Source organism: Pinus tabuliformis, chromosome 5_1, assembly GCF_031772625.1.
Source record: "Pinus tabuliformis cultivar Carrire ecotype Pingquan chromosome 5_1, CPIR1, whole genome shotgun sequence".
NCBI classification, from domain to species: domain Eukaryota; kingdom Viridiplantae; phylum Streptophyta; class Pinopsida; order Pinales; family Pinaceae; genus Pinus; species Pinus tabuliformis.
The window spans coordinates 988014106-988039290 of NC_142305.1; the positions used below are offsets into that span (position 1 = coordinate 988014106).

General features: G+C 36.9%; 1 protein-coding gene across 5 annotated transcripts in view; it reads right to left on the reverse strand.

Moving 5' to 3' along the window:
• Positions 1-16863: 16863 nt before the first annotated feature.
• Positions 16864-25185, reverse strand: part of LOC149168037 (phosphoinositide phosphatase SAC2-like) — a 408861-nt gene continuing 400539 nt past the window's right edge. For all 5 annotated transcript variants that reach the window (XM_089433313.1, XM_089433311.1, XM_089433308.1 and 2 more), the window contains 2 exons: positions 17593-17680; positions 16864-17488 (listed from right to left, as the gene is read on the reverse strand). In XM_089433313.1, the coding sequence (XP_089289439.1) occupies positions 17285-17488; positions 17593-17680 (292 nt within the window). In that variant the 3' untranslated portion in view covers positions 16864-17284. The remainder of the gene's footprint in view (positions 17489-17592; positions 17681-25185) is intronic.

The following is a 25185-nucleotide window of genomic DNA, read 5'->3' on the forward strand; positions in this document are numbered from 1 at the left end:
GGAGGAATTTTGACAGCTTGTAAGGTGGGAGCTCACATTCAAATATTCTTATTTCTGCATAATTTTCATAAAGGTACCAGTCCCCTGTCTGAACTTGATTTGACAGGTGCAACACCCTTTTGATTTCTCCACTAATCCTCGGTTCTATTCTGCTACTCAGGAGACCTATTACTGGGTGAAAAAACATCTCTGTAAACTGTTTATAAGTGTACTCTTTCTGCTCTTTCACGATCAGGGTAATCCAAAAGATGACTGACTGTTGGTTTCCTTTTTCATCCAGCTTTTTCAAAGCAAGGATAATGTTGTCCCCCTGAAAGTATAGAAACATGTAAACCAATACAGGGGCATATTTGAATACCTCCTCAGTTGGAAATTTAGGAAGTTGTTGATGAATGGATTCTGCAAGAAAATGGCTGAAATTAAACACAGTGGAGGGCTTAGAATCAACAGAGAAGATGGACAAAAATCCTATAATGGTCTGATCTACCCATTGATCAAAGTAGTGGCCAAGGAGGTATTAAACAACGGTGATAATCTGCTTGTCTCTCTCAGCGAAAATGGAGGAGGGATAAGGAGGATTTTCTTTGGTAATGAAGCATCTTTTGTCAAAAACAACTCAAGAGTTTGGGCTCTCTTGGCAAAGTCTAGTTTCTAGTATAGTTCAACCAGTGCTTCATAGGAAAATGGAGTAGCATTCTCTACTGAGGGGGCTTGCATCATCTGATCAATGGCCTAAGGGATTATGGTAAACAAAATTTCTCCCGTGGGAGTGACTATGACCTTTTGGCTTGGAAAATAGGATGCATGACATTTTCTAATAAAATCTGGGGTGTTGTGGGTACGAGGAAAGATGTAGTGAGGTAAATTGATTCCCAAAGCTAGATATCATCTGATTTATCTATATACTTGTCTTTGATCCAGCAGTACATCTTGAAGAGATCAAGTTCACAGAATGTCTCATGGATTTTGTAGTCTCTGTCAGCCATAGGGACATGGTGAAGATCTATAGGAGGAAATATCAGAGGATTGACAAGTTCCTCTAGTCCTTTATCCTTTGGAGGCATATTGGATATGGCTAAGAACATGAGTGAAAATGACTGGAGTTTTGAATGTAGCAAAACACAGAGAAAATCCAAGCTCTGGAGACAGAAGCAGAGGTAACAGGCTGATAATGATTGAACAGAGATGTCACTGGCGATTGAAACTATTACAATTGAGTCCAACAATACCTGTAAGAAATCAATTAACAGTGACAGAGCTTGAATTTAGTAACCAGATCTCAAATAGAAAAGAGGTATATATAACGAATTTGGTTTCCCGTTGAAGGTGGCACGGGTGCATTGAATTAACGGGTAAGCCAATTGAATGCTTAGCCAGTTAATTTTGGAGGGAATAAATTTGATTTGATCGAGTTTAACAGATAGATGAGGTGGCAGAAGGTGAATGGTGGGAACACAATGGATAGGAAAGCGGTATCGGGAGTGATGGAATCAACTTTTCAGGGGGTGGAGAGTGGTTAGTGGTTTCACTTGAGGGGGGTCCAAAATGCTGAGGAGCTGACACGTAGGGATGAGCGTGGTTTTTTATACCACCCATTTCATACCCCCCCCCCCCCCCCCCCCCCCGACGGTAAAGCTCAAATGATGATGGGGGGGGTCAGAATCATATACAAATCGTCAGATGTGGGAAGATAGGAGGAGATGGAGCACGATGTAACAGAAGGTTAATCGTGATGTGAAGGGGCTATTTGGTGGGGTAGAGAAATGATTGATAGGGAATATATGTGATATATGAAGAGTATATCAACTTAGGGGTAGTGGGTGAAGGGAAATATGAGCAGAAGGATAATGTTTTTAGATTTTAAAAATTATGGATAGGGATAAATACCAAAATAGTTGATATATAAACCTTTGAGTAAACCTTTACTCCTTTGCCTTATTCTCTACACATGAAAATATCATTTAATAATTGACTTGTGGCGCATTTAGACTAGCAACCTATGCATTTATGAAAGCATAAAATGAAGCCTTTCTTTTCTTTTTGCTTCCCTAACATTTTATTTTCCTTTTGCCTTCTTTATTTAGGGCATCTACCACCTAACATTTTATTGATATGGATGCCTATAAAACATAAAATTTTCCTAACATTTTAACTTTTCTTTCTTTTGCATCCATATCCTAACTTAACATTTTGAATTATTTTGACTAATATGCTAACTTATCAAAACTAAATAATGTTACAACATCAACTCCAGCTGGGGACTGCTTCCCCCTGTGGGATGCAGAGAACAAGCAGATCTAAGTGCCTTCTCCTTGAGCTATGGAGTCTTTGCTGAAATAGATACTCACTTGTAATTTTTTCAGAAATTAAATAAACTCTCTGGATATTTATAGATGATAAATGAATGGAAAATCAATACTGAATGTAATGTTTCAAGTATCTCCCATTGACTGGCAATGAGGAATACTATCCTTCTAGATTTTGCAGGATGAATGTATTGTTCCCTTTGACTTCTGCAATGTTGAATGGACCAAACCAGAGGTTGTTAAATTTTGCATGCTTTCCTTTGTATTCTCTCCTTGTATCCCATATAAGCACTAGGTCACCCTTCTTGAAATTTCTTTCTCTAGCTTTTCTATCAAATAGTTCTTTCATCTTATTTTGGTATCTCCTTAGCATGTACTGAATTTCATCCTTGTCTTCATTCAAATCAATAATTTGATTAATCCTTCTTGAGAAATCATCCTTTTCTTCATAGGATTCTTGAAGAAATCACATAACAGGTAAAGCTAAATGAGTAGGAAAAACAACTTCCTTTCCATAAACTAACTGGAAAGGAGACTTGCCTGTTGATCTCTTAGGAGAAACTATGTTAGCCCAAATTGCACGGATTAGATGGTTGTCCCAACTCTTTTTATAGTCTTCAAGACTCTTCTTAATAAACTTGACTAAGCTCTTGTTGGAGGACTCTGGTATCCCATTGCCTTAAGGATAGTATGGTGTAGAATGGTGTAACAGGATTGAATATTTTTGACAGAATTCAATCATTTTAACACTGCTGAAAGCTGTTGCATTATCTGTAACAATCTGTTGAGGACATCCAAATCTTAATAGGATGTTTTCTTCAATAAATTTTATTACAACATTATCAATTGCATTTTTAACCATTATGGCTTCTACCCACTTGGTAAAATAGTCAGTAGCAATCAAATCCATCTATGTTGATTACTGGAATGTGGATGAATTTCCCCTATAAGGTCCAACCCCCATTGTAGAAAAGGAGCATGGACAGATACTGGGACCAAAGGAAGTGCTGACAGTTTCTATTTTCTTGCAAATAATTGGCATGGTTTGCAACTTCTTACTCTTGCTCCAACTTCTTTAAAAAGTGTGGGCTAATAGAAACCTGCTTTTAAAATTTTATAGGCTGTTGCTCTCCAGGCACAGTGTCCACCACAAAGCCCTGCATGGAATTGATCTATAATTCCCTTTGTTTCATTTTCAGTTAAGTACAAAAGAAGGATATTAAGACGGTCTTTCCAGTATATATTAGCATTGATAATGCAATATTTCACTGCTTCAAGCTTTAGAGCTTTGCACTGTTTCAAATTAAGATCAGCTGGACATTGAAAATCTCTAAGAAACTGCACAATATCAAAATATCAATCAGAGAGTAGATATTTCTAATCTATGTGAACAAGAATGACTTGATCTAAACAAAGAGGTTCTTGTGGATTCTCCCCTTCTCCAAGAGGAGGTTCTTGTGGATTCTCCTCTGATATCAAGAAAGGTTCTTATGCTCCTGATATTAAGGAAGGTTCTTATGGATTCTCCCCTGATGACATTTCAGAAACCAGTTTAATCCCTAATACTTTGCAGTTGGATTCAACTAACAATTTGGCCAGGCCTTGGCCTTTACTAGCTTTGTGGTTTTAATTTCAAGGTAAAATTCAACGATTTTAGCAATCCATCTTCCCCTTCTTCCATCAGTATCAGGCTGAGTCAAAACAGTTTTGACAACATGATTAGGGACATAAGTTGTAATGTGTGAATGAAAGATATAGGTTCTAAAGGCTTTGAGGGCTTGAATTAAGGCATACGTTTGTTTTTCAATAATATCATACCTAAGTTTAGCATCCCTCATAACTTTGGAAAATAAGGCTATAGGCTAGTCGTCACCATTTGTATTTTTCTGTAAAATTACAACAGCTAAGGTTGTCTTAGATGCAAAAGAAAATATGCTAAAAGGTGAAGAATAGTCAGGGATAGCTAATGTAGGGGCCTCAGATATGGCCTTTTTGATCTGATCAAAAGCATATCTAGCAGGGACTATCCATTTCACTTCATTATTTTTCTTAAGCATATATGTTATATCTTTAACTATCTCAACATAATTTGGGATGAAACTTCTGAGAAAATTGATCTTTCCAAGGAAGGTTTGTATCTCTTTCTTATTCCTTGGCAGAGACAGGGTCTGAATAGTTGAAACTCTCTTTGGGTCAATTATAACTCCCTCCTTGGAGATTATATTCCCTAGTAATTTCCCTTCCTTCAAATCAAACAAAGATTTCTTCGAATTGATGGATACGCCAAATTTCCCGCACCTGTCAAAAACCTTGCTCAAGTGTATTAAGTGACTTTCATCAGAATCAACGAAAACAGTTAAATCATCTAAATAAATGACAGTAAATTCAGATGTTTTACCTACAAATGTGAGGTTCATGGCTCTCTGGAAAGTAGCTCCGGCATTGGTTAACCTTAATGACATTCTAGCATACATGAATGTACCCCAAGGAGTAGTGAAGGCAACTTTATCTTGGTTAGCTTCGCTTACCATGATTTGGTTATAACTAGAAAATCCGTCTAGCATAGAAATCCTATTAGCCCTGAAACTTTTTGAAGTAGATGATCCATTTTGGGTAATGGATAGTTATCCTTTAAAGATGATTTGTTCAGATTTCGGAAATCTACACATAGCCTAATCTCATCGTTTTTCTTCATGACATGAACTAGGTTGGCTACCCAATTAGAATTCCTTAAGGGCACAATGATATGAGCATCAAGCAACTTTTTAAGTTCTTTCTCAATGGTTGGCAGTAGTATGGGATTAATTCTTCTTAGCTTTTGCATTTGGTTTCAAAGGAATCTTATGATCAATCAAAAATGTGTCATAATTTTTTAACTCATTATAAGACTAGGCAAAAACGTCTTTGTAGTTTTTAAGAAGATTCAAGTATTTGGTTTTTACATCCGAAGGTAAGGTTGATGACAATTTGATATTTCTCACATCATCCACAATCCCAATATTGCATTCTTCGATTTCTTCTTCAGGTGAGTGAAACAAGGGATTTTTAGAGACATAATTATTATAAAATAATTTTTCCAATGGGACTAATCCTTTAGGAATAGAATTATTAGATAATTGGATAATATCATGATCAAGAATTTTAGGGCTGAATGAAGTTTTTGGATTTTGCTGATTTAATTCTGGAATATTGTTTTGATCTCCTTCAATTTGCATATTTGAGAATTCATCAATAACTTGAAGGAAAGATTTCAACTGTTCATCATCTTCAAAACGCTATCAGTGTTTAAGGCTATCAAGAATTGATGGCCGATATTTGACTTGGATTTGGTATTCTAATGATACTGGCTCAGGGATTTTGAAAGATCTTACTGAGATAGCTAGTGAATCAGCGTGCAGGTTCTCATCTCTGGGAATAGCAGTTATGTTAAAAACTTGGAAGAAATTTTCAATTGTGTCCCAAGCTTCATTTTTGTAGGACCTAAGCCTTGGGTGTTTAGTTTGACACAGATTTCTAACCTGGTTCACTATAAGATTAAAATCAGAAAATACACTCAAGTTTTGAACCTTTAAACTTTTAGCTAACTCAAGACCAAGAAGAAAATCCTCATAGTCAGCCACATTATTGGTAACTTCAAATTCAAGTTTACATGACTGAGTAATGTTTTCCTTGTTTGGTGATCTTAGAACAATTCCTGCTCCTTCTCCTTCTTTTGAGCAAGAGGCATCAAAATAAAGTTTCCAGATATCTGATTCTACAACTTTGGGCTGGGAAACAATATTTTCAATGGCAATTTGAGTGTTTGGTGCATTTTGTGAAGACAAGTCAAAGCAACCAAAATCCTGATCTATTGCATAGATAGGGTGGTTTTTTGCTTGATCAGACCTACAAACAGTATGAAGGAATCTGACTTCCCTATATAACCTTAAATGCTCACCTCCATAGACTGGGATAGTAGCAAAAGACATGTCCATTTGAAGTGATCCTCCAAGTTTAGCACAACATGACCTAGATAGTAACATGCCAAACTTGGTAGGAATATCAGTGACAACTATGTCTAAAACTATACTTTTGACAGGTATTTGAGCTAAGGTCACAACTAGGTCTTTGATCAATCCTAGGCATGGTACTTTCTTTGAGTCAAAGGTGTAAAGGTCATGATAAGAACGGGTGACTTGTAACTGAAGTTGGTCCATAACTACCTTTGGCATAAGGTTATGAGAGGCTCCAAAATCTAGCATGCAGTTGTACAAAAGAAATTCATAAGCTTTTAATGTTACATAAAATGGTGGAACAATTTCATTGATCATATCTGAACTAGGGCCAAATACAACCGAGGGTTTTCATCCTGCAGACTAATAACATCTCCCTCAGCATCTACACTAGAAGACTGTATCCATTTAGACACTTGATTTTTGTAACCAGGATTTTTGGAAAGTTCGGATAAAGGTATAGGAATCTTAACCCTTTCCAATTCCTTTTCAATGTTAAAAGTAGTCAAAACAATCTTGTCAAATGAAAGGGTTTCAGTGGCTGACTCGGTAGTCTGAGGTGTTGGAGTTTGTGTTTGAATTGTTTTCATTGCAGGTTCAATTATGGTGGTAGATTTTGGAGGTCTTCCAGGTCCTGATCTAGGCCTTAGATCATACCTTTTATTTAATTCCACAATAAAAAGTTTAGAGAATGCTAAGTATTTTGAAAGTTGGGCATCTCCTGGTTCTTGTTCAAAAGACTGAGGTGAGGATGAAGGAACTATGGCCATTTGTACTGCTGATGAATCAATATTATTGATATCTTTAGTGATTAAAGAGCCTGTATCCTCTGACTGTTGATCATCAATCATCAAAGGTGGTTGAATGTTTTCTCAGAAGCTGGTCTTTGAAGAATTTGCATTTGAGGAATTCTTCTGAATTGAGTTTGAGCTTGGGTTCTGACAGTAGTTTATTGAACAGTTCTAGGCAAAGATGTAATTTCATCAATTTTTTGATCTTCAAGTTTAGATTTGGAGGAGGATGAATCATCAATCTTAGCTTTTAGTTTTCTTTCTTCTTTTTCTGCTTTAGCTTTAAGTTTGCCAGAAGCTGACCTATTGGCTTCTACCTCTATAGCATTTGTCTGCATGTCTTCCAATGTATTAGAAACTCTTTCCCTTAGCATAACTACAAAGTCATCATCAAATGCTTTAGAAAATCTGACTTTTGCAGCTACTACTGGTGGTTTAAAATCAACAGGAATTTTGTGATAGAGTTTCTTAAATCTTTTGATGAGTTTAACAACTGGTTCACCAGGATTTCTATTTAATTCTTCAAATTCAGTAAGGAAGTAAACATGATCTTTCTTTACCCCCCATTGATTTTTGAAAATAGTTATGAGCTCATTCCAAGTTCTGATAGAGTTAGCTCTGAGCTACCTAAACCAGATCTTAACATTTCCTTCTAAAGATTGTACAAATAATCTCATATAAACATTTTCCTCTTCTATGTTCATATTGTCAGCAAAATCTAGGAAGGTTGATACATGATCCTCTGCTGAGGGACCTGTTTCTCCATTGAATCTTGGCAAATGTTTTAGATAACCATCAGGAAAATTTCCCAAGTTTGCAGGGAGAACTAGAGCAACATACCTAGCTTGTACAATGGGTCGAAAAGCCATAACAGTAGGAGGAGTATGGGGTGTCTGAGTAGATGTTGATGAGGAAGAGGAAGATGGTGAAGATGAAGATGAAGGAGATGAAGATGAGTCAGTAAGTGTATTAATATGTGGAGGAGAGGGAGGAGACCTCTTTAAGGATTTGAAAGGGGTTTTGGTAACCAATTTCTGAACTCCTGGTGGGAAGTCTTCGTTATTTTCAAACAAAGGATTCGAATAGACAGAAAATGTCTCTTCAAGATTATTTGATGATGATGGAATAGAATAAGGAGTTGGTGTAATGAAATCTTGAGGTTTGAATTCAAGTAAATGTAAACCCAATTCTTCCTCAGATGAAGGTGATTTGATAGGAATGGACAGAACTTGATATGATTCAAATGACTATATTAAAAAGGCTAATGGAAGGTCTACTCCTCTGGAAATAAGATCAGAAACCCTACGAGGAATTTCAATCCAATCAGGATGGGTTGTTATAAATGAAAAGGGATCTATAGATGGAATGTCTTCAGGGTGTAAATCTAAAGAAGAAGAAGGTTTTCTACGTATTCTCCTCGAAGAGGCTCCCCTGATGAGTATTTCTAGGTCTGGTAGAGGGTTAACAATCTCAGAATCAGAACGTGATCTAGTATGCTTATAGGGAGCCATCTTGGACCAGTGGAATCACCAGGTGAAAGATTTTGACCTATAACCTTATCCTTTATTCACCTTGAGGGAAAGTGAAAATCGTTGCCCAAGGGAAAATTTAACTTTCAGTTCTTCGCTCCTCGGAAAACTGTGCCAGTCTGATGTTTTACTTTGAGATAACCTAAGGTCAATTGGCTATGCCAAACCATCTAAAATGTTTTGTTGATTTTAATGGTTTGGATGACCAGTGAATTGTTTAAAAACAAGTGCTTTAAACTTAAAAATATCCTTGATAAAACAAAAGGTTGTTCTTTAAATACATATGGTTATTTTGATTTAAGTGGGATGGATAAGTAGAATATAGAGACGTATAAGTGATTTAATATTCACACTGAGTATTTAACCATTTATAAGTAGAAATCAAGAAAACAATGATTCCTAGATCAAAAAAATATAATTAAACTATTACAGAATTTTAGTGCAATTTAAGTTCAAAGAGGAACTTACAATAACAGATAGTCTTGCCAATTAATCTCTTATCTAAATGCAACTTCACAACGGATTCAAAATCAAACTGAGATTCAATTAAATTTTCAATCAGATGACTGTAAAAGAATTAAATTATATGAAGAATACATAATGAAAAACATGATGAAAACAACTCACTGAGACACAAGCCATATGAAGTAAATCCAGAATCTTTTATTTAATAAAAATGCTTTGGCTTAATACAAATTTGTGTGATAACTGGTTCAAGAGTGCAACCCTCAATACTTCGACAGGCTGAAGTATTTAAACAAAATTACAAAATATTACAATAAATGCCTGAGTGACACGACATTCTATTATTACTTAAAACTAACAGAAACAAAAGTAATTCGATAAAAAAGAATGAATCTGAACATTTGGCCCTGTTTTGAAGGAAAGTTGTTGCTGAGTGGCCACTATTCAGGTGTTGCGCTGGCGAAGTTGATCTATCCTCTAATCCTGAAATTCACACAACTTTTCCCACCGTTCTTCATCTGGGATTGCTATCTTGGTTACCTTACGGTAGATTTCATCTACCTCAGTATACCGAGAAAAAGTGGGTTTTACAGTGAAAATATGTTTTATCTCATGTTGAATAAAACATATGTTGTTGATGGCTTCGTAAAACGCCCTGCCTATCATGGAACCTTTGATGTTGGAGGACTTGGCTGTATCCCTAGAAATATCCTGAAGCTTCTTCATGTAGTCTTCCCTGGTCATTAGTTTATCATTGATTACAAACAGTGAAGGCAAACCCTTCTTGTTCAATGCATACATCCTTGTGAAAAACTGTTGACTGTTATTTCAAGAGTGTGACGCTTCTCTATCAATTGTACAACTAAGTTCTTCTTGGCTAGAACTTTCTTCACCTCCAGGATAGTTTCAGTCCTGTCATCCACTCCTAGATCATCTAGTTCATATCTATTCTTGGAGTTGAGTAACTTTATAATGTTGTTGGCTATAACAGGCATCTCTCCTAGTTGAGCGTTATATTGGCAATGGTCTGCTTTGCCTTTTCCATCAACTCCTTTTGCTAAAAAATAATCTGGATACACAACCAAATTTCATCTATCTCCTCAATGATGTTGTTCCATATGATTTCCTTGATATGACCCAGAGTGTGGCCAATGGAAGACTCAACTGCTGACTTCTTCCATACTTCTATCTGATTCTGAGCTCTCTGAAGCTCTGCTGCATGAAAAATCTCAAATTTCTGGCAATGAACCTCTAGAAGTTTCACTTAATCCTGCAACTTCTTGATTTCCTTAGTCTAAAGAGACATATTTTCAACTGGCTGCAGTGTCTCATGTACTTGTCGTAGTTGGGATGGCCATAGGAATGACTGTGAGAGGAAGTGCTTCTAAAGGGGCAGTCTTTTTAGCAAATTTCTCCTTTTCTTTGAGAAATTTCTCCATCTCTGTCTCCTTTTGCTTAAGCTGTGCAGTTTGCTCCATGATGAGCTTCATCATATCTGCCTTCTAAGTCTTTGTCTCTGTAATATCCTTAGTCAGAGGATCTTCAGCAGCTGACAATTTTAACTTCTTCCTCAATGTTGTTATATCCAAATTCTTCTTCTTGATTAGTTCCTCTGCAGCATGGATGTTTGCAGGATCATAACCTAGTTTGATTACCAAATCCTCCAGGGTTTTAATCTTGGTGTCTTTGGCAAGTGCAGAGACCTTCTCCATCTTTAGCTGTGACTGGACATTTGCTAATGTAACCTGTAATTTGGACAAAGTCATGGCAGTGTTAGTGACAGTAGAGAAAATCATTTCCCCAGTCTACTTATGCATCTCCATTTGGTCAATGGGATGTATATCCTTTACATCAAACTCAAAAGTTGTCTTTTTGTAGTCTGATGCTCCCTTGGGCTGGGGAACTTGTGCTTGGAGGAATGCCATTTTCATTTTCCCCTTTTCTGAGTCAAAGGCTGACAACAACCTGCTTTGGGCACCAGAAGTTTGTTTCCAGAACTGGTTGTAAGTGTTAATCTTCAAGGCTTCATTTCTAACTTTTATCTCCTTGAAGATGTCCATTATGCTCTTCTCTGACTCGCTTGAAGTAGATGTACCTATTTGCATTATTTGCTGCTGCTCTTTTGAAGTTGTGGAGGTGGTAGGAGACTGTGTGGACTGATCACCCACTAATGAGGAAACAAGTGGCTCATTAGTAGTGATAATGGTCTGCTGCTCTGAATCTTTGCTAAGGCTAAGTGTTGAACTAAGCTTGGCCTTCTTTTTGTACATTATTTTAAACCATTCACTGAAGATGTTAGTCCCTAAAGTTCTTCCTCTCTGCTCCCCTTGGTTGTCTTCTCCTGAATGGTAGGAGTCTGCACTGTAGGTGATGATACCTATTGTTCTTCTGCCTCCTGTAAGGTGTTCTCAACCCACTCTAACTGATTCTTATACTTTTCTATTTCTGGCCTAGTTGTGTGAAAGTAAGGAGTAGACTTGGTTTCTACCCTTAATCTAGAAATCATTCCTAATGGATAATAGGACTAGGTAAAACTAAGGCTAAGCTACATTTCTTTCAAGAGCTTATTTGCCTCTTCCCCTGCTTCCCTATTGCTGCAAATGAAAGGGTCAACCTATGTTTTTATTTTAAACTGGGATTTTTTCTTGGCAGCAACAAAGTGGATTTCATCCATGTTGATCATTTGCCTCATGTATTTCAAGGAAAAAATCCTCATTGGGAGAAATTTTGGAAGCTTGTAAGGTGGGAGCTCGCATCCAAATATTCTTATTTCTGTATAATTTTCGTAAAGATACCAGTCCCCTGTCTGAACTTGATCTAACAACTGCAACATCCTTTATTTCTTCAATAATCCTCGGTTCTATTCTGCTGCTTAGGAGACCTATTGTTGGGTGAACAAACATCTTTGTAAACTGTTTATAAGTATACTCTTTCTGCTCTTTCATGACCAGAGTAGTCCAAAAGATGACTGGTTATTGGTTTCCTTTTTCATCCAGCTTTTGCAAAGCAAGGTTAATGTTGTCCCCCTGAAAGTATAGAAACATGTAAACCAATACAGAGGCATATTTGAATACCTCCTCAGTTGGAAATTTAACAAGTTGTTGATGAATGGATTCTGCAAGAAAATGGCTGAAATTAAACACAATGGAGGGCTTAGAATCAACAGAGAAGATGGACAAAAATCCTATAATGGCCTCATCTACCCATTGATCAGAGTAGTAGCCAAGGAGGTATGAAACAATAGTGATAATCTGCTTGGCTCTCTTAGGGAAAATGGAGGAGGGATAAGGAGGATTTTTCTTTGGTAATGAAGCATCTTGTGTCAAAAACAACTCAAGAGTTTGGGCTCTCTTGGAAAAGTCTAGTTTCTAGTATAGTTCAACCAATGCTTCATAGGAAAATGGGGTAGCATTCTCTACTGAGGGGGCTTGCATCATCTGATCAATGGCCTGAGGGGTTATGGTAAACAAAATTTCTCCAGTGGGAGTGACTATGGCCCTTTGGCTTGGAAAATAGGATGCATGACATTTTCTAATAAAATATGGGGTGTTGTGGGTACGAGGAAAGATGTAGTGAGGTAAATTTGATTCCCACAGCTGGATAACACCTAATTTATCTATATACTTATCTTCGAGCCAATAGTACATCTCGAAGAGATGAAGTTCATAGAGTGTCTCATGGATTTTGTAGTCTCTGTCAGTCATAGGGACGTGGTGAAGATCTATAGGAGGAAAGATCAAAGGATTGACAGGTTCCTATGGTCCTTTATCCTTTGGAGGCATATTGGCTATGGCTAAGAACAAGAGTGAAAATGACTAGAGGTTTGAATGTAGCAGAACACAGAGAAAAGTCAGGCTCTAGAGACAGAAGCAAAGGTAACAAGCTCATAATGATTGAACATAGATGTCATTGACGATTGAAACTGTCGGAATTGAGTCCAACAATACTTGTAAGAAATCAATTAACAACGAAAAAGCTTGAATTCAGTAACCGGTTCTCAAATAGAAAATAGGTTTATATAACGAATTTGGTTTTTGTTGAAGGTGGCGCAAGTCCGTTGAATTAACGACTAAGCCAATTGAATGCTTAACATGTTAATTTTGGAGGGAATAAATGTGATTTGATAGAGTTTAACGGATAGAGGAGGTGGCAGAAGGTGAATGGCGGGAACGCAATGGATAGGAAAGCGATATCGGGAGTGACAGAATCAACTTTTCGGGGGGGAGAGTGGTTAGTGGTTTCACTCGAGGGGGGTCTGTAACGTTGAGAAGATGACACGTAGGGCGGGTGTGGTTTGGTATACCACCCATTTTAGACACCCCCCCCCCCGACGGTAAATCTCGGATGGTGAGGGGAGGCCGAAATCGTATATGGACCGTCGGATGTGGGAAGATAGGCGGAGATGGAGCACGATGTAATGGAAGGTTAATCGTGATGTGACGAGGCTATTTGGTGGGGTCGGGAAATGAATGATAGGGAATATATGTGATATATGAAGAGTATATCGACTTAGGGATAGTGGGTGAAGGGAAATATGAGCAGAAGGATAATGTTTTGGGATTTTAAAACTTAGGGATAGGGATAAATACCAAAATAATTGATATATAAACCTTTGAGTAAACCTTTACTCCTTTGCCTTATTCTCTGCACATGAAAATATCATTTGATAATTGACTTGTGGCGCATTTAGACTAGCAGCCTGTGCATTTATGAAAGCATAAAATGAAGCCTTTCTTTTCTTTTTGCTTCCCTAACATTTTATTTTCCTTTTGCCTTCTTTATTTAGGGCAGCTACCACCTAACATTTTATTGATATGGATGCCTATAAAACATAAATTTTTGCTAACATTTTAACTTTTCTTTCTTTTGCATCCATATCCTAGCTTAACATTTTGAATTATTTTGAATAATATGCTAACTTATCAAAACCAAATAATGTTACAACAAAACTCATATATAGGACCCTAACACGTGTTATCACCCAATTATAAAGCTATCTTGAGAGCTTACAACTTCAACGGGCCTTAGTTTCATCAATTCTCTAAATCACTCATATAAAGTGTATGGCATAAAATAATTCTCTAATCTTGCAATAAACCAATAAGCTATCCAAACCCACCACTTGTGCATGACAATTTTTCAGTCTCTTTCTCACCATATATGGCATCTTTGGGGATTGATGAGGTAGTGTGTATAGTCAAGTTAAAATTATGCTTAGATTTTATCTAGATTGGTCCTTAGGTGTGCAAAATAATGAATCACCAGAGACCATAATTATTTTGTGTGAGAATTCCATTTTTGTCACTTTTAGATAAGTGACTAGTTCTATTTTTTTAAATATCCTTTCAGAAGTGTAGCAATTAATGTGCAAGGGTTCATGCTTCTAAGCACAAGGAGTGAAGTTCAAATTGATAGCCAAGTTCGGAATAAATCTTGGTGTTTCTCCTTCCCTAGTTTTGATTCTTAACACCTAGTCTCACACAACTCAAAAGGGGTCTTCAAAACCACAAGCCAATTTTGTTCAAATCGGACCTATTTGAAGTGTGTAGAGATGACTTCAATCTTGTGTCAAACCCATATTCCTTAATTCAAACCCACCACTTATGTAGGATAATTGTTGAATGCCTTCTCCACACTTCATAGTCCATCTTTGGGACTAACCCTTTCAGACAATTCAAACTAGGTCTTTGATATGCAAAATAATGAACCACCATAATATAGGCAATCTTTGGGATGAATTAGAGCCTTATAATGTTATACATTGCTATTCAAATATTTATTCTTGCATTTAATCTAGATTAGCCATTCGATCTGCACAACAATAGATCAATACACAGTATACCTTACTATTATTTTTTTACGTGAACATCCCATATTGGTTGCTTTGAGATAGGTTAATGGTACCTTTTCCTTAAATTTCCTCCCACCTCCCTTGTCATGTTCGTTGTGCATATTCACTTGTATAGTGTGTGTGTAGCCATTAATGAGTGGATGTATTTTATTTAGACACAACGAATGAAGTTCAAATTGGTCACCAAATTCAACAAGTGTTTTTGTTTCTATTTCTCCATTTCTTGACTGTAACACATGGTCTCAGGCAAGTCCTTCAAAGATCTTCAAAACGACAAGACAATTTTGTCCAAATGGAATCATATTAGATCTTCAAAACCACAAGACAATTTTGTCCAAATGGAACCTTATCTAATATGTTGCGTATCAATTATCAACAAAATGAATTAAAAACTAGTAATCTCATAATACAATTGTAGGTTTTTGCCTTATACTATCAATTAATAAATTAGATGATTTACTATTTTCATGGGCTACTAGAGTTTTATATGCCTAACATCTCAAGCCATATTTGCAAATAAATTTTATATGGTAAGAACATAATATTATTTTGGACTTAAAAAAAATATGTAATTTTAAAATTATTATTTTATATACTTAAAAAATGATAAACATTTTAATATTATTTTTGTTTCACACTTAAAAATTATAATCACAGGTTATTGTTTTTTATTTTATAATTGAAAATTATAAAATTAAAGTGGCATTTCTCTTCTTTTTACAATTATATTTATTGGTTTTACTATTATAATAATAATTTATACAGTATCATAGAATAGTAAATAATTAATTTTTTTAATTATACAATAATTTAAATTTATTATTATTTTTTAATTATAAATTGTTTTAAGCCATCTAAAAATACATTATATATACTAATATACACTACTCACAAGTGAATTTTATATGGTTAACATCTCATGTCATGTCACAATTGTAAATAAGTTTTGCATTGCAAGAACATAATATTAACAACACATCATTTCGGATTAAAAGAGAAAAGATAAAGTTAGAAATTTTAAAAATGATATTTATTTTACTAATATTTTTGTTTCATTATTTATTTCAAAAATAATATCTATTTTAATAATATTTTTGTTTCGCACTTGAAGAGTTATAATACTCTTAACATTATTAATTTTGTAATATAATTATAAAAATTAAAATCCCGTTCTCTTTTGCCACAATTATATTAATTGATTTTACAAAATGTAGAGTGTTTTTACATCACATTATTAAGCATTTTTTAAGATACAATAAATTTAAATTTATTTATTTTTAATTACACAATACATGTTTTATAAAGATTTATATAATATATTTTTTTCAATAAATTTGTATATGAAACCCATTTAAATTTAAAAGAATAGTAATCTTTAAAGAGGCTTCATAAATTCAGGTCACGATCCAGTCTCTTTTACCATACTAACAATTACGCCTGGTTCTAAGGGTAATATGTGTTGGTACCAATTATGTCATGAAACGGCAACGACCAATTCATAAAATCAAGGTTAAAAATGGGCTTTTGGCGGCTAACAATATCTAACCAAATTAATCTTTGTCGTGAATGAATAAAATAATAATGTCATGTTTCAGTATATTCCACTCCCAACATGTAAAACTGCCGTCTGTCGTGTTTATAAAACGGGTTACTCGTTGAATCATCTTTTAGTCTTTTTCATTTACCCTGTTTTTCTTGCCAATGCCGGGGCACTATTCCGACCTTGATTGGGCCATGGCATTAACAAAAAAAATGATTTTTTTTTAACAGAAATATAAAAAATTTACCTCATGGTAAGGGTAAGAAGGGTTTTTAAATTACTACTTCAAATCGCCTTCACTCTTATTTATGTTGCTCACTAAACAACGTCAAATCATATACAAGTCTCTATCACATGCGCAACACATATGTTGCCTTGGTACATGTATGTGACAGTTGAACAATCGCTTCATTGCAAAGAATAGTTTTTATAGCAATAAATAATAAATAAAGAGCGTTATGTTGATATGGCTTACAAATTGATCTTTTGGAAAAGCTGGCCGGCAGGAGCCATTCTACATTTTGTTTTCGAGAGCAGGCTTTGACTTAGAAATGAATAAAAAACTCTGCAGAATTAGGAGACTCGTTGAGTTACCAGACATTTGCCTTGTCAACCAAACATTTTAGCTGAAATGCTGGATCCCGCCCAGGCTAGCGTGGACTATTATCATACAGCTCGGATTTGCATTTCTTTGAAAGGGTGGCTCTAACAGAATCAAAGCTAAACAAAGTCAGCCATGTCAAACACATGCCATGCATAAAGATGCTTGACAAATACCTATGGTACATTTCCATATACAAACATCGCCTGTCAATGACATAATGTTTGTCCATGATGAACCCAGTGGGCAAAGCTGCTTGAGAACTCGGCAGGAGCTTCTTGAGCTATTGCTTCTCCTATACTCTTGTCTATAGGATCAAAATTAGCCATTGCTAAATTCGTTTCCAATGCACTGTTGCCCAGAATTTCTGATTTGTTTGAACCTTCGTTACTTTCCTCCGTTCCATTTGTTCCCTGAAATATTTTTTTGACGATTGTCAAGTGAATGTGTAACTAAGATTGCAAACAATGTACAAGACTATGCAAAATATAGACATGTAGCAAGGAAATGGTTGAACCTCTGATGTCTGGTCATATTCTTCAACCGTGTCGTTCGCACTATAATTGCGACTTGAATTTATATCAAATGCAGTGGTCATTGAACATCTGCGTAAATTCAAGACCACATAAGCAGGATTTTGTGTAGTTGAAAAGAAAATCAAGGTCTAAGATTAAACAATACAATCAATACGTTTCAAGGCACTGCTTGGATTTGAAAGCATGAAAAGAAAATGAAAGAAATCAGTTCTTTTGTTTTAATATTTGTTTTATTAAATTATAAATCCTAGCAACGAAAGAGAACTACAAAAGAGAATCGCCTCATAGTTATAGACGCAACATAAATTATGGGTAAAAGCATGGATGAACCTAGCCAGCAATCAGACAATATAATAGAATGGGTATGCTATCTAACTACACCTTAATCATGCGTCCTCTTTACTTCTGGACCAGCAGAAACAGAAATGAGAATATAGGCTCTTTCCAACCAATTGATTGTAGCCTTACTGTCATTCACTGCTTGGAAGCCAAATAACACGAACAAACGATATGAAAATGCATAAAATGCGTATATAATGATTTAAGCAATTTACGTCATTGATTATGTTCTGAAGAGATCAGCAAAACATCAGAGTTTGTTCCTAAATGTTTGTCCGAATTGAATGCAGTCCTCAAGTCCATTGCACCGGATATTTTACTCACACGAGCATCTATATGCAAGAAGGATGGGGTAATGAACCTACCCAATGTCCTTCTTGGATATGTGTATACACAGCAGATTCAAAATTCCTTCGCTCACTAGCCAAAATAAACTCATTAATGTAAATTTTTTATTGTATTGAAATAATGTGAAACGTATGGTTCTAAATGCGGATTAGAAAACATAAAGCATGACATGTAAATTGAAGTCATATATTTTTCAGCAAGAACCTAAGTTGCATGATACAGGGAAACAGGTATGCATTTCCTAAACCGAAACCAACTAAAATGTTGCCCCCCAAATCTTGGAATCAGGTAAATGTGATATATATATATATGAAACTAGAAAAGAAATTATTATGAATAAATGACCAGAAACATTTCATTGACAAGCAATGTTCCACGATCACTTATATGGGGATTCTCATCATTAGTATCACCCCTTGACAGTAATGTACCAGATAAAAATTCACAATTTCCTTAAAAAATTCAAACTTTCTCCATAGAGGACTTTTAACAAACGGTTGTCATGCAAACACTGTCACATACTAAAAGAATACTTTAGCAACACTACAAGAATTTTGTCAAACAGATAGAGAACAAGCTCAATATTTGTGACAACAGATAAATATGCACAAAAAGAATTTTCCCAAAATATCTCCATCATTCTACTAGCTGGAATAATTCTTTATACAAAATATTGGAGTGCTGAACCTGGTGAATGTTTTTGGCAACAAGATAACCAACTCAGCCTCCCTGGAAGTGACCACGGCCTCCACAAAACTAAGTAATTCAGCCCCTTTCAGCTTGATACCATTCAGCCTCCAAGGAAAAAATACTCTGCCCTCTAACAGATAAGAATTTTGGCCCCTTGAGGGAACTCAGCCCACCCACAAAATCAACCTCTGGAACAAACAATTCACCCCCCAATAAATTCGGACTCCACCTTAGGACTCGGCCTCAAGACTTAGAGAGGAAATCGGCCCACAACAAAGGAACTCGGCCTCTTCAAAATTTACTTAACTCAGCCTTAAAGATGGTCAACTTGGCCTTGGAAAAGGAATAATTTGACTCCCCAATTCGTCAAATAATTCCGCCCTTTCCACAAGAAGGATTTTGCCCCCCTAAAAGTGAACTCGACATCCCTAATAATTCAACCCTCTGTTGGAAACACTGAGAGTGGGGTGAATTAATATTTCTTAGCAATCAACACTTTTTAATCTTTTTTAGGGCATTAGTTAATCTTCAATTATTATTATTGTTCTTCAGATGATCATAAATAACAATCAACTGTAGACAACACCATACCACAATGCAAAAAGATAAAACAAATGACACAAAAATTTTAGGTGGAAAACCCCCTCCAGGTCAAAAACCACCAAATGCTTCTTTAGTAATTGTCTTTTCCCTGTTAAAAGAAAATTGATTATATCAAGATTTCAGCTACAACTGAGGGAGGCATCAACCCCCTAATTCACAGGCACAACTTGTAGGATGCTACTAAACCCTAATATCCTGCTGCAACCAAAAGGACACCCCAATGCCCTGTAGATCGGGCCACAACTTGATGAGTGCCCCAACACTCTATTTACCGGCCGCTGTCGGAAAGGATGCTTCGCTGCCCTATTAGTTTATCATCCACAATTGAATGGATGCAACAACGCCCTGTGCAAGCCACAACTTGCCCTAGCACCAACCTACCACCCTGAAGTGTTCTCAGGCCACAACCTAAAGGTGATTCCAATCACCTGCTTTGCACCACCCTGCCACCCTGACAAGCCAGAAGACCATGTTTCACAACTTTCACACTAGATCCCCTATACTCTGAATCAATGTAGAATTGTTGCAAGGAAAATGTAGAATATATATTGAATCCTGGTATCCGTTGATCATTGTTCCCACAAACTGGTCGTTGTACGCTGCTACACATCAAGCTATCACTGTACAACTGCACATCACTGTCACTACACAACTGTCATTATTGTTACTGCAAATCACTGCATAACTATTGGCTACCACTGAATGTCACTTCACTAATGAATAGTTATCAATGCTCAAACACTGCTATCATCAGGCTGCACATGATGCCGCAACCATCTGACACTGCTATCAAATGATGACACAAACAAAGGTGCCTTAGGTCATCCCTATGACTTGCTCTCAAACTTTGCCCTCGGAGAGCTACTAGCATAAGTGTAAACACTGCTACTCAACTGGTCAAGCCTTGCTATCCATCTTTACGTCAATATGCTTGTACAACTGGATGATAATGCCTTCCCTGCAAAGTTACAGTTGTGTCACTTGTACACTCTCTCTAGGTCATCACTACAAGACAAATCCTTAGGTCATCATTGTCATAGGTGTAAGTACCTCAATATACAGATTAAATCAAAGTCAAGGTGTCAATTCACTGTCAATGTCATATCTAGGTGTTTAATAGCTAAGAAACCAGATTCGTTCCCCTGGCCCCATGTGTCCCAAATCAGACTAATCAAACACGATTCGGTGGGACACGTGTCCTCTAGATTGTGTCCGATCGTGTCTTGATGAGACATGATCATGTCCCGATTCCAGGACATGTGTCACAATTTTTTGCCTTCCACACGGCTATAAAAGTGCGATTTGGCCATTCTAACTTCACCAAAGTCATTCTCTCTTACTGTGGGATTGTTGTGGGTGTGTGAGAGCTAAGAGCAAAGGGTGTGGGAGCATTTTGGAGGCGATTCAAGCAACAAGTAAGTGCATTTTCTCTCTATTTTGTTTGCATTTTTATCACAACAGTTTGCATGTGCATTTGTTTTACAAATTTGTGCATTTTTTCTATATTTTTTTACAGCATGGCTCAATCAAGGGCAGCATGGAAGGGGCAAAGGAAGGGGAAGAATGTCCCCATTGGAGATACCCCTCCTCTTCCAATTTCATCAGGGTCTGCAAGTGTTCCCTTTATTGCAAACGAGGCTGCAACAACAACTTCAAATGTTGAGGGAAGATAGTAGCCTCAAGATAACAAATATCCCTTGTGGAAATATGGCACAAGAGAGCAAGGGTCAGGCAACAAGATGAAGGGAGGAGGCAATGTTGCTTGGAAATGAAATTAATGCAAAAATCATTTCATGAGCACATATGTCCTTGTGAAAGCTCATTTGTTGGCTTTACTAAGTTGTGGAATTGCAGCATGTACACATGTGTCTTTAACTAAGAGGAAGGAAATGGAAAAAGAAGCCAACGTTGGTACGGCATGTTATCCTCCACAATGTCCCAAGGCTGAGAAAGGAGATCGACGGAGGTAACCTCAAACCACTTAGGGTTCAGCAGCTAGCCCTGCTAAATCAGAAAGGGCTCTCTCTATGAGCTCACAACCAATGATGACTGGAGTGGGAAAAGATGTTAGGCTAGTTATTATAGCACTAGGGTTTTGTAGATTTAGGGTTTGCTGGATCAAAGGTACAAATCAGGGAACTAGATTAGGTCTTCAAAGGTTCAGTTGCATGAGATATAAAGGAGCAAGGTAAGCATGCTTTTGTGATAGCTTAGAAGTTGGTCAATGTAGGGTAGAGTTGAATAGGTAAGAAAATCAAGACGAGCATGTGAACCATGAATTCATCTATCAGAAGATTGAACACATAAAATGAGATTCCTAACAAAACAAAGCTTAATTACAAGAATTTTGTTTAATAGCTCTTAGGAAAATCATTGAAAAGCATAGATATAGAAAGGAAACTAATTTATCATTCATATAAACGTTTGACAGGAGAAAAACAATACCACAAACTCACACCACAAAATTCCTGAATAATAGCTGCAACTTGGCCTTTGATTTCCTGTACAAATATGAAGTACAAGCTACAAGATTTCCACTCTCTAATGCCCAACCCTCAGTCTGATTGAAAACTAGATACATAGAGACCAAAAGACAACTTCCCCACTCTCAGGGGTCGAATCCTTAAGTGTAGGAACTGATCACAAGAATATCTCCAACAAGACCTAATGACTAGGGAGGTTAACAAACTCTCCTCAAAATAGAAAAACTAATACATTTGACTTTTAACCACCATTAATGATGATGAATCTACATCAAAATGACTCTAATAAGACATATTTACCATCATTTACATCAATTCAACTCACAACATGAGGAATTATATCATAAAATCCAATTTTGACTGAAGAAAACTCGAAATTTGGACAAACTGAGGAGGTTTTTGAAGGCCTTTCATTGCTCCAAATCCAACTCTGAATATACCAATGGAAAGCTTGGGATGTCTAGTTGTCATTAGACACCTCAAGCAAGAAAAATGGACACTCCAAGACCAAGAAAAACTCATTCTCCCACAACTACTCCAAAAGTGCAGCGCCTAGTCCAGTAAGGTGGCAGAAAGTGGTTTTTTGACCTGTTTTTGGGCATTTTCTTCAAACCTGTTTGCTGACAAGGCACCAAAAGTGGATAGTTGGCATGTATAGGTCATTATCTATCCATCCATATAAACTTTTTTGCATTTGGAGGTCTGAGGAAAAAGCGCAGCACCTTTTGGCTAAATTGTTCTTCCTGTTTATGCCAAAAGTCACAAAAACTCAAAATTGTTCAAAATTTCTTCAAAATTGCTTCAAGTTTGGTCCATGAAGCTCTGAAATGAAATGTCAAGCAAGGAGGGAGGCCTCAGCTAGCAAGTCAAGTTTATCTTTCTCTTTTTGCCTCCTTAGGGTTTGCCTTAACTTCTTTTTCAACTGCTTGATTTTGACTTGGGAGACCTTGTTTCTAGTACAGTAGTGCATGGCCATATGCCTATGAAGTTTAGTGGCCCTGTTGGCCCTCTTAAGGAGCTTTTCCAAGTGGCAATTGACTCTATCAAGCCAATTTTCCTCAAAATCTTCTTCAATGGACTTGTCAATGTTTTGCTGCCTCGATGGAGAGGATGTTTCAGTGATTTTCTCTTCTTTCCTCTTCAAACCTTTTGTCTTAGGCCTTCTACGTTTCAACTGAAAACCAGTGGCTTCAATCTCTTCGAAATTTATCACTGTTTTACCTTTGGCACCATCCTTCTCTAAATCTGCTTTAGCTTTATCAAGCAAAAGTTGCTTGACATTGAGCTGCTTGTTTTCTTGCTCAAAGAAATAAATCATAAAATCTGCCTTGGACAACCTACTCTTCAACTCTCTAATCTCGGCCTTTTTCTCCTGGATGATCTACTTTGAAGATTTGACCTCCTAATGCACATCTAAATCTGCCATATCAGTGTCAAAATGAATCTGTGCTTCTTCATCCAATAGTGTCTCATGCTGCTGTGATGATGTAGGCTTGGCCCTTTCAACGATGTCTAGAGCAAACACAAGCCTTTTCCCTCTTGTGTAGGTCTTGGCCACCTCTTGTTGTGCTGGAGAAGACAAAGGAGTAGAGTGACTACTTGACTGAGCTGGAGAAGGCAATAAAGATGCTGAATAGATGAAACCATCCCAAGACAAATTGATTTGTGCCAGCTAATGGCAAACCAGGATCTTCACCAAGCCATGATGAAACAAACTGGCATGATGATCTTCTCCCAACCTATGCACCTTTTCTGCCATCTTAACCATGCTTCTATAAAGGTAATGAGGTAGGTTGAGAACTTTTACACCGGTGAAATGCATCAAAAGCCTCACATGGTACTCATACAATCTTGAGAATCTACCCTCACATGTAAAATACTTCATGATCATTTTCATGAGAGGGGCATACTTGTCTAGCAGATGTTTGAAAGGGAAGATGTGTTTTGGAGCAGTTTTATATGGAGGTTTCAGATACATCTTGTAATTCTCAAGGTCGAGGTCTCTGTTCTTGAACCAAAATTCTCTAGTGTTTGGGATCCCTGTAGCTGTAGCAATGGTCTCTGCTGAAAGAGTGAACACCACTCCATCAATGGTCACCTTATCTCTCCTTAAACTAGTGGCAAAAGTGTTGGTGAGTTTGTCATTAAAACCAAGTTCTTCAATCCTTTGGCAAAAGGCAAGGCAACCAACATCCTGGAAGGATTTCTTGAGAAAAGGAGAAGACATGATGTCATGTGCTGAAGTTGGCTCATACCTGCTAATTAGACCTCCCTTATGCCTCCTCTGCTCAGTAGCTTCAGAATCCATAGCAAACCCTAGCTCAATGGGAGGGGAAATTAGGGTTTGGTGTAGGGAAAAACAGGGGATTTGGGCAGTTTTTGAAATTGAGGGAGATGAAGGGGTTTTAGGGTCTCTAAATTATTGGGAAAATTATGGGGGGTAGGGATATATGTTATGGAGTGAGGGGAAGTGGAATTTTGGGATTTGAGTGATGGGAAGGGATGCAAAACTAGGAAACACAGTCCTAGTCTAGAAATGCATAGTAGGGACTAGGGTTTGTGAGGAAAAGCGATGAAATGAGGAATTTGATGAGGGAGAGTATGGAAGATGGTGTATGAAGAGTGTAGGAGGGTGTATGAGCTCAAAACTAAGGCTTTTGCTCAACAAAGAGACCAAATTGACAATGAAACTAAAAGCGCAACAAACCCTAGGAGAGGGTGTTTTTGCAAGCTTTTAGAGCATGAAATGAAATACTAAAGAGGTGAAACAGAGGCTAGGTAGGCCCACTTACTTGCCCTTGCTGTGTTTGAACCTATTGTTGATGAAGAAACTATTGGAATGACGTTTTTGTCCCCTTGAAGAAAACGCAACACCTTTGGCAAAAGGGCAACACAACAAATGATAAGGCACTTTAGGAGCACAAAATTGTTGTTTTGAGGATGCAAGAGCTCTTTGAAAGTGAAGAGATGTTTTTTTGCAAATGAAATGAGCAAATGAGAAGCTCTTTTGGTCTTTTGTAGCTTTGGAAATCGATTTTCTCCTTTGATGGTGTAGTGGCCCCACCATGTCCTTTCACATTTTATTTTGAAACTGCAGCTTTAGAACTTTTT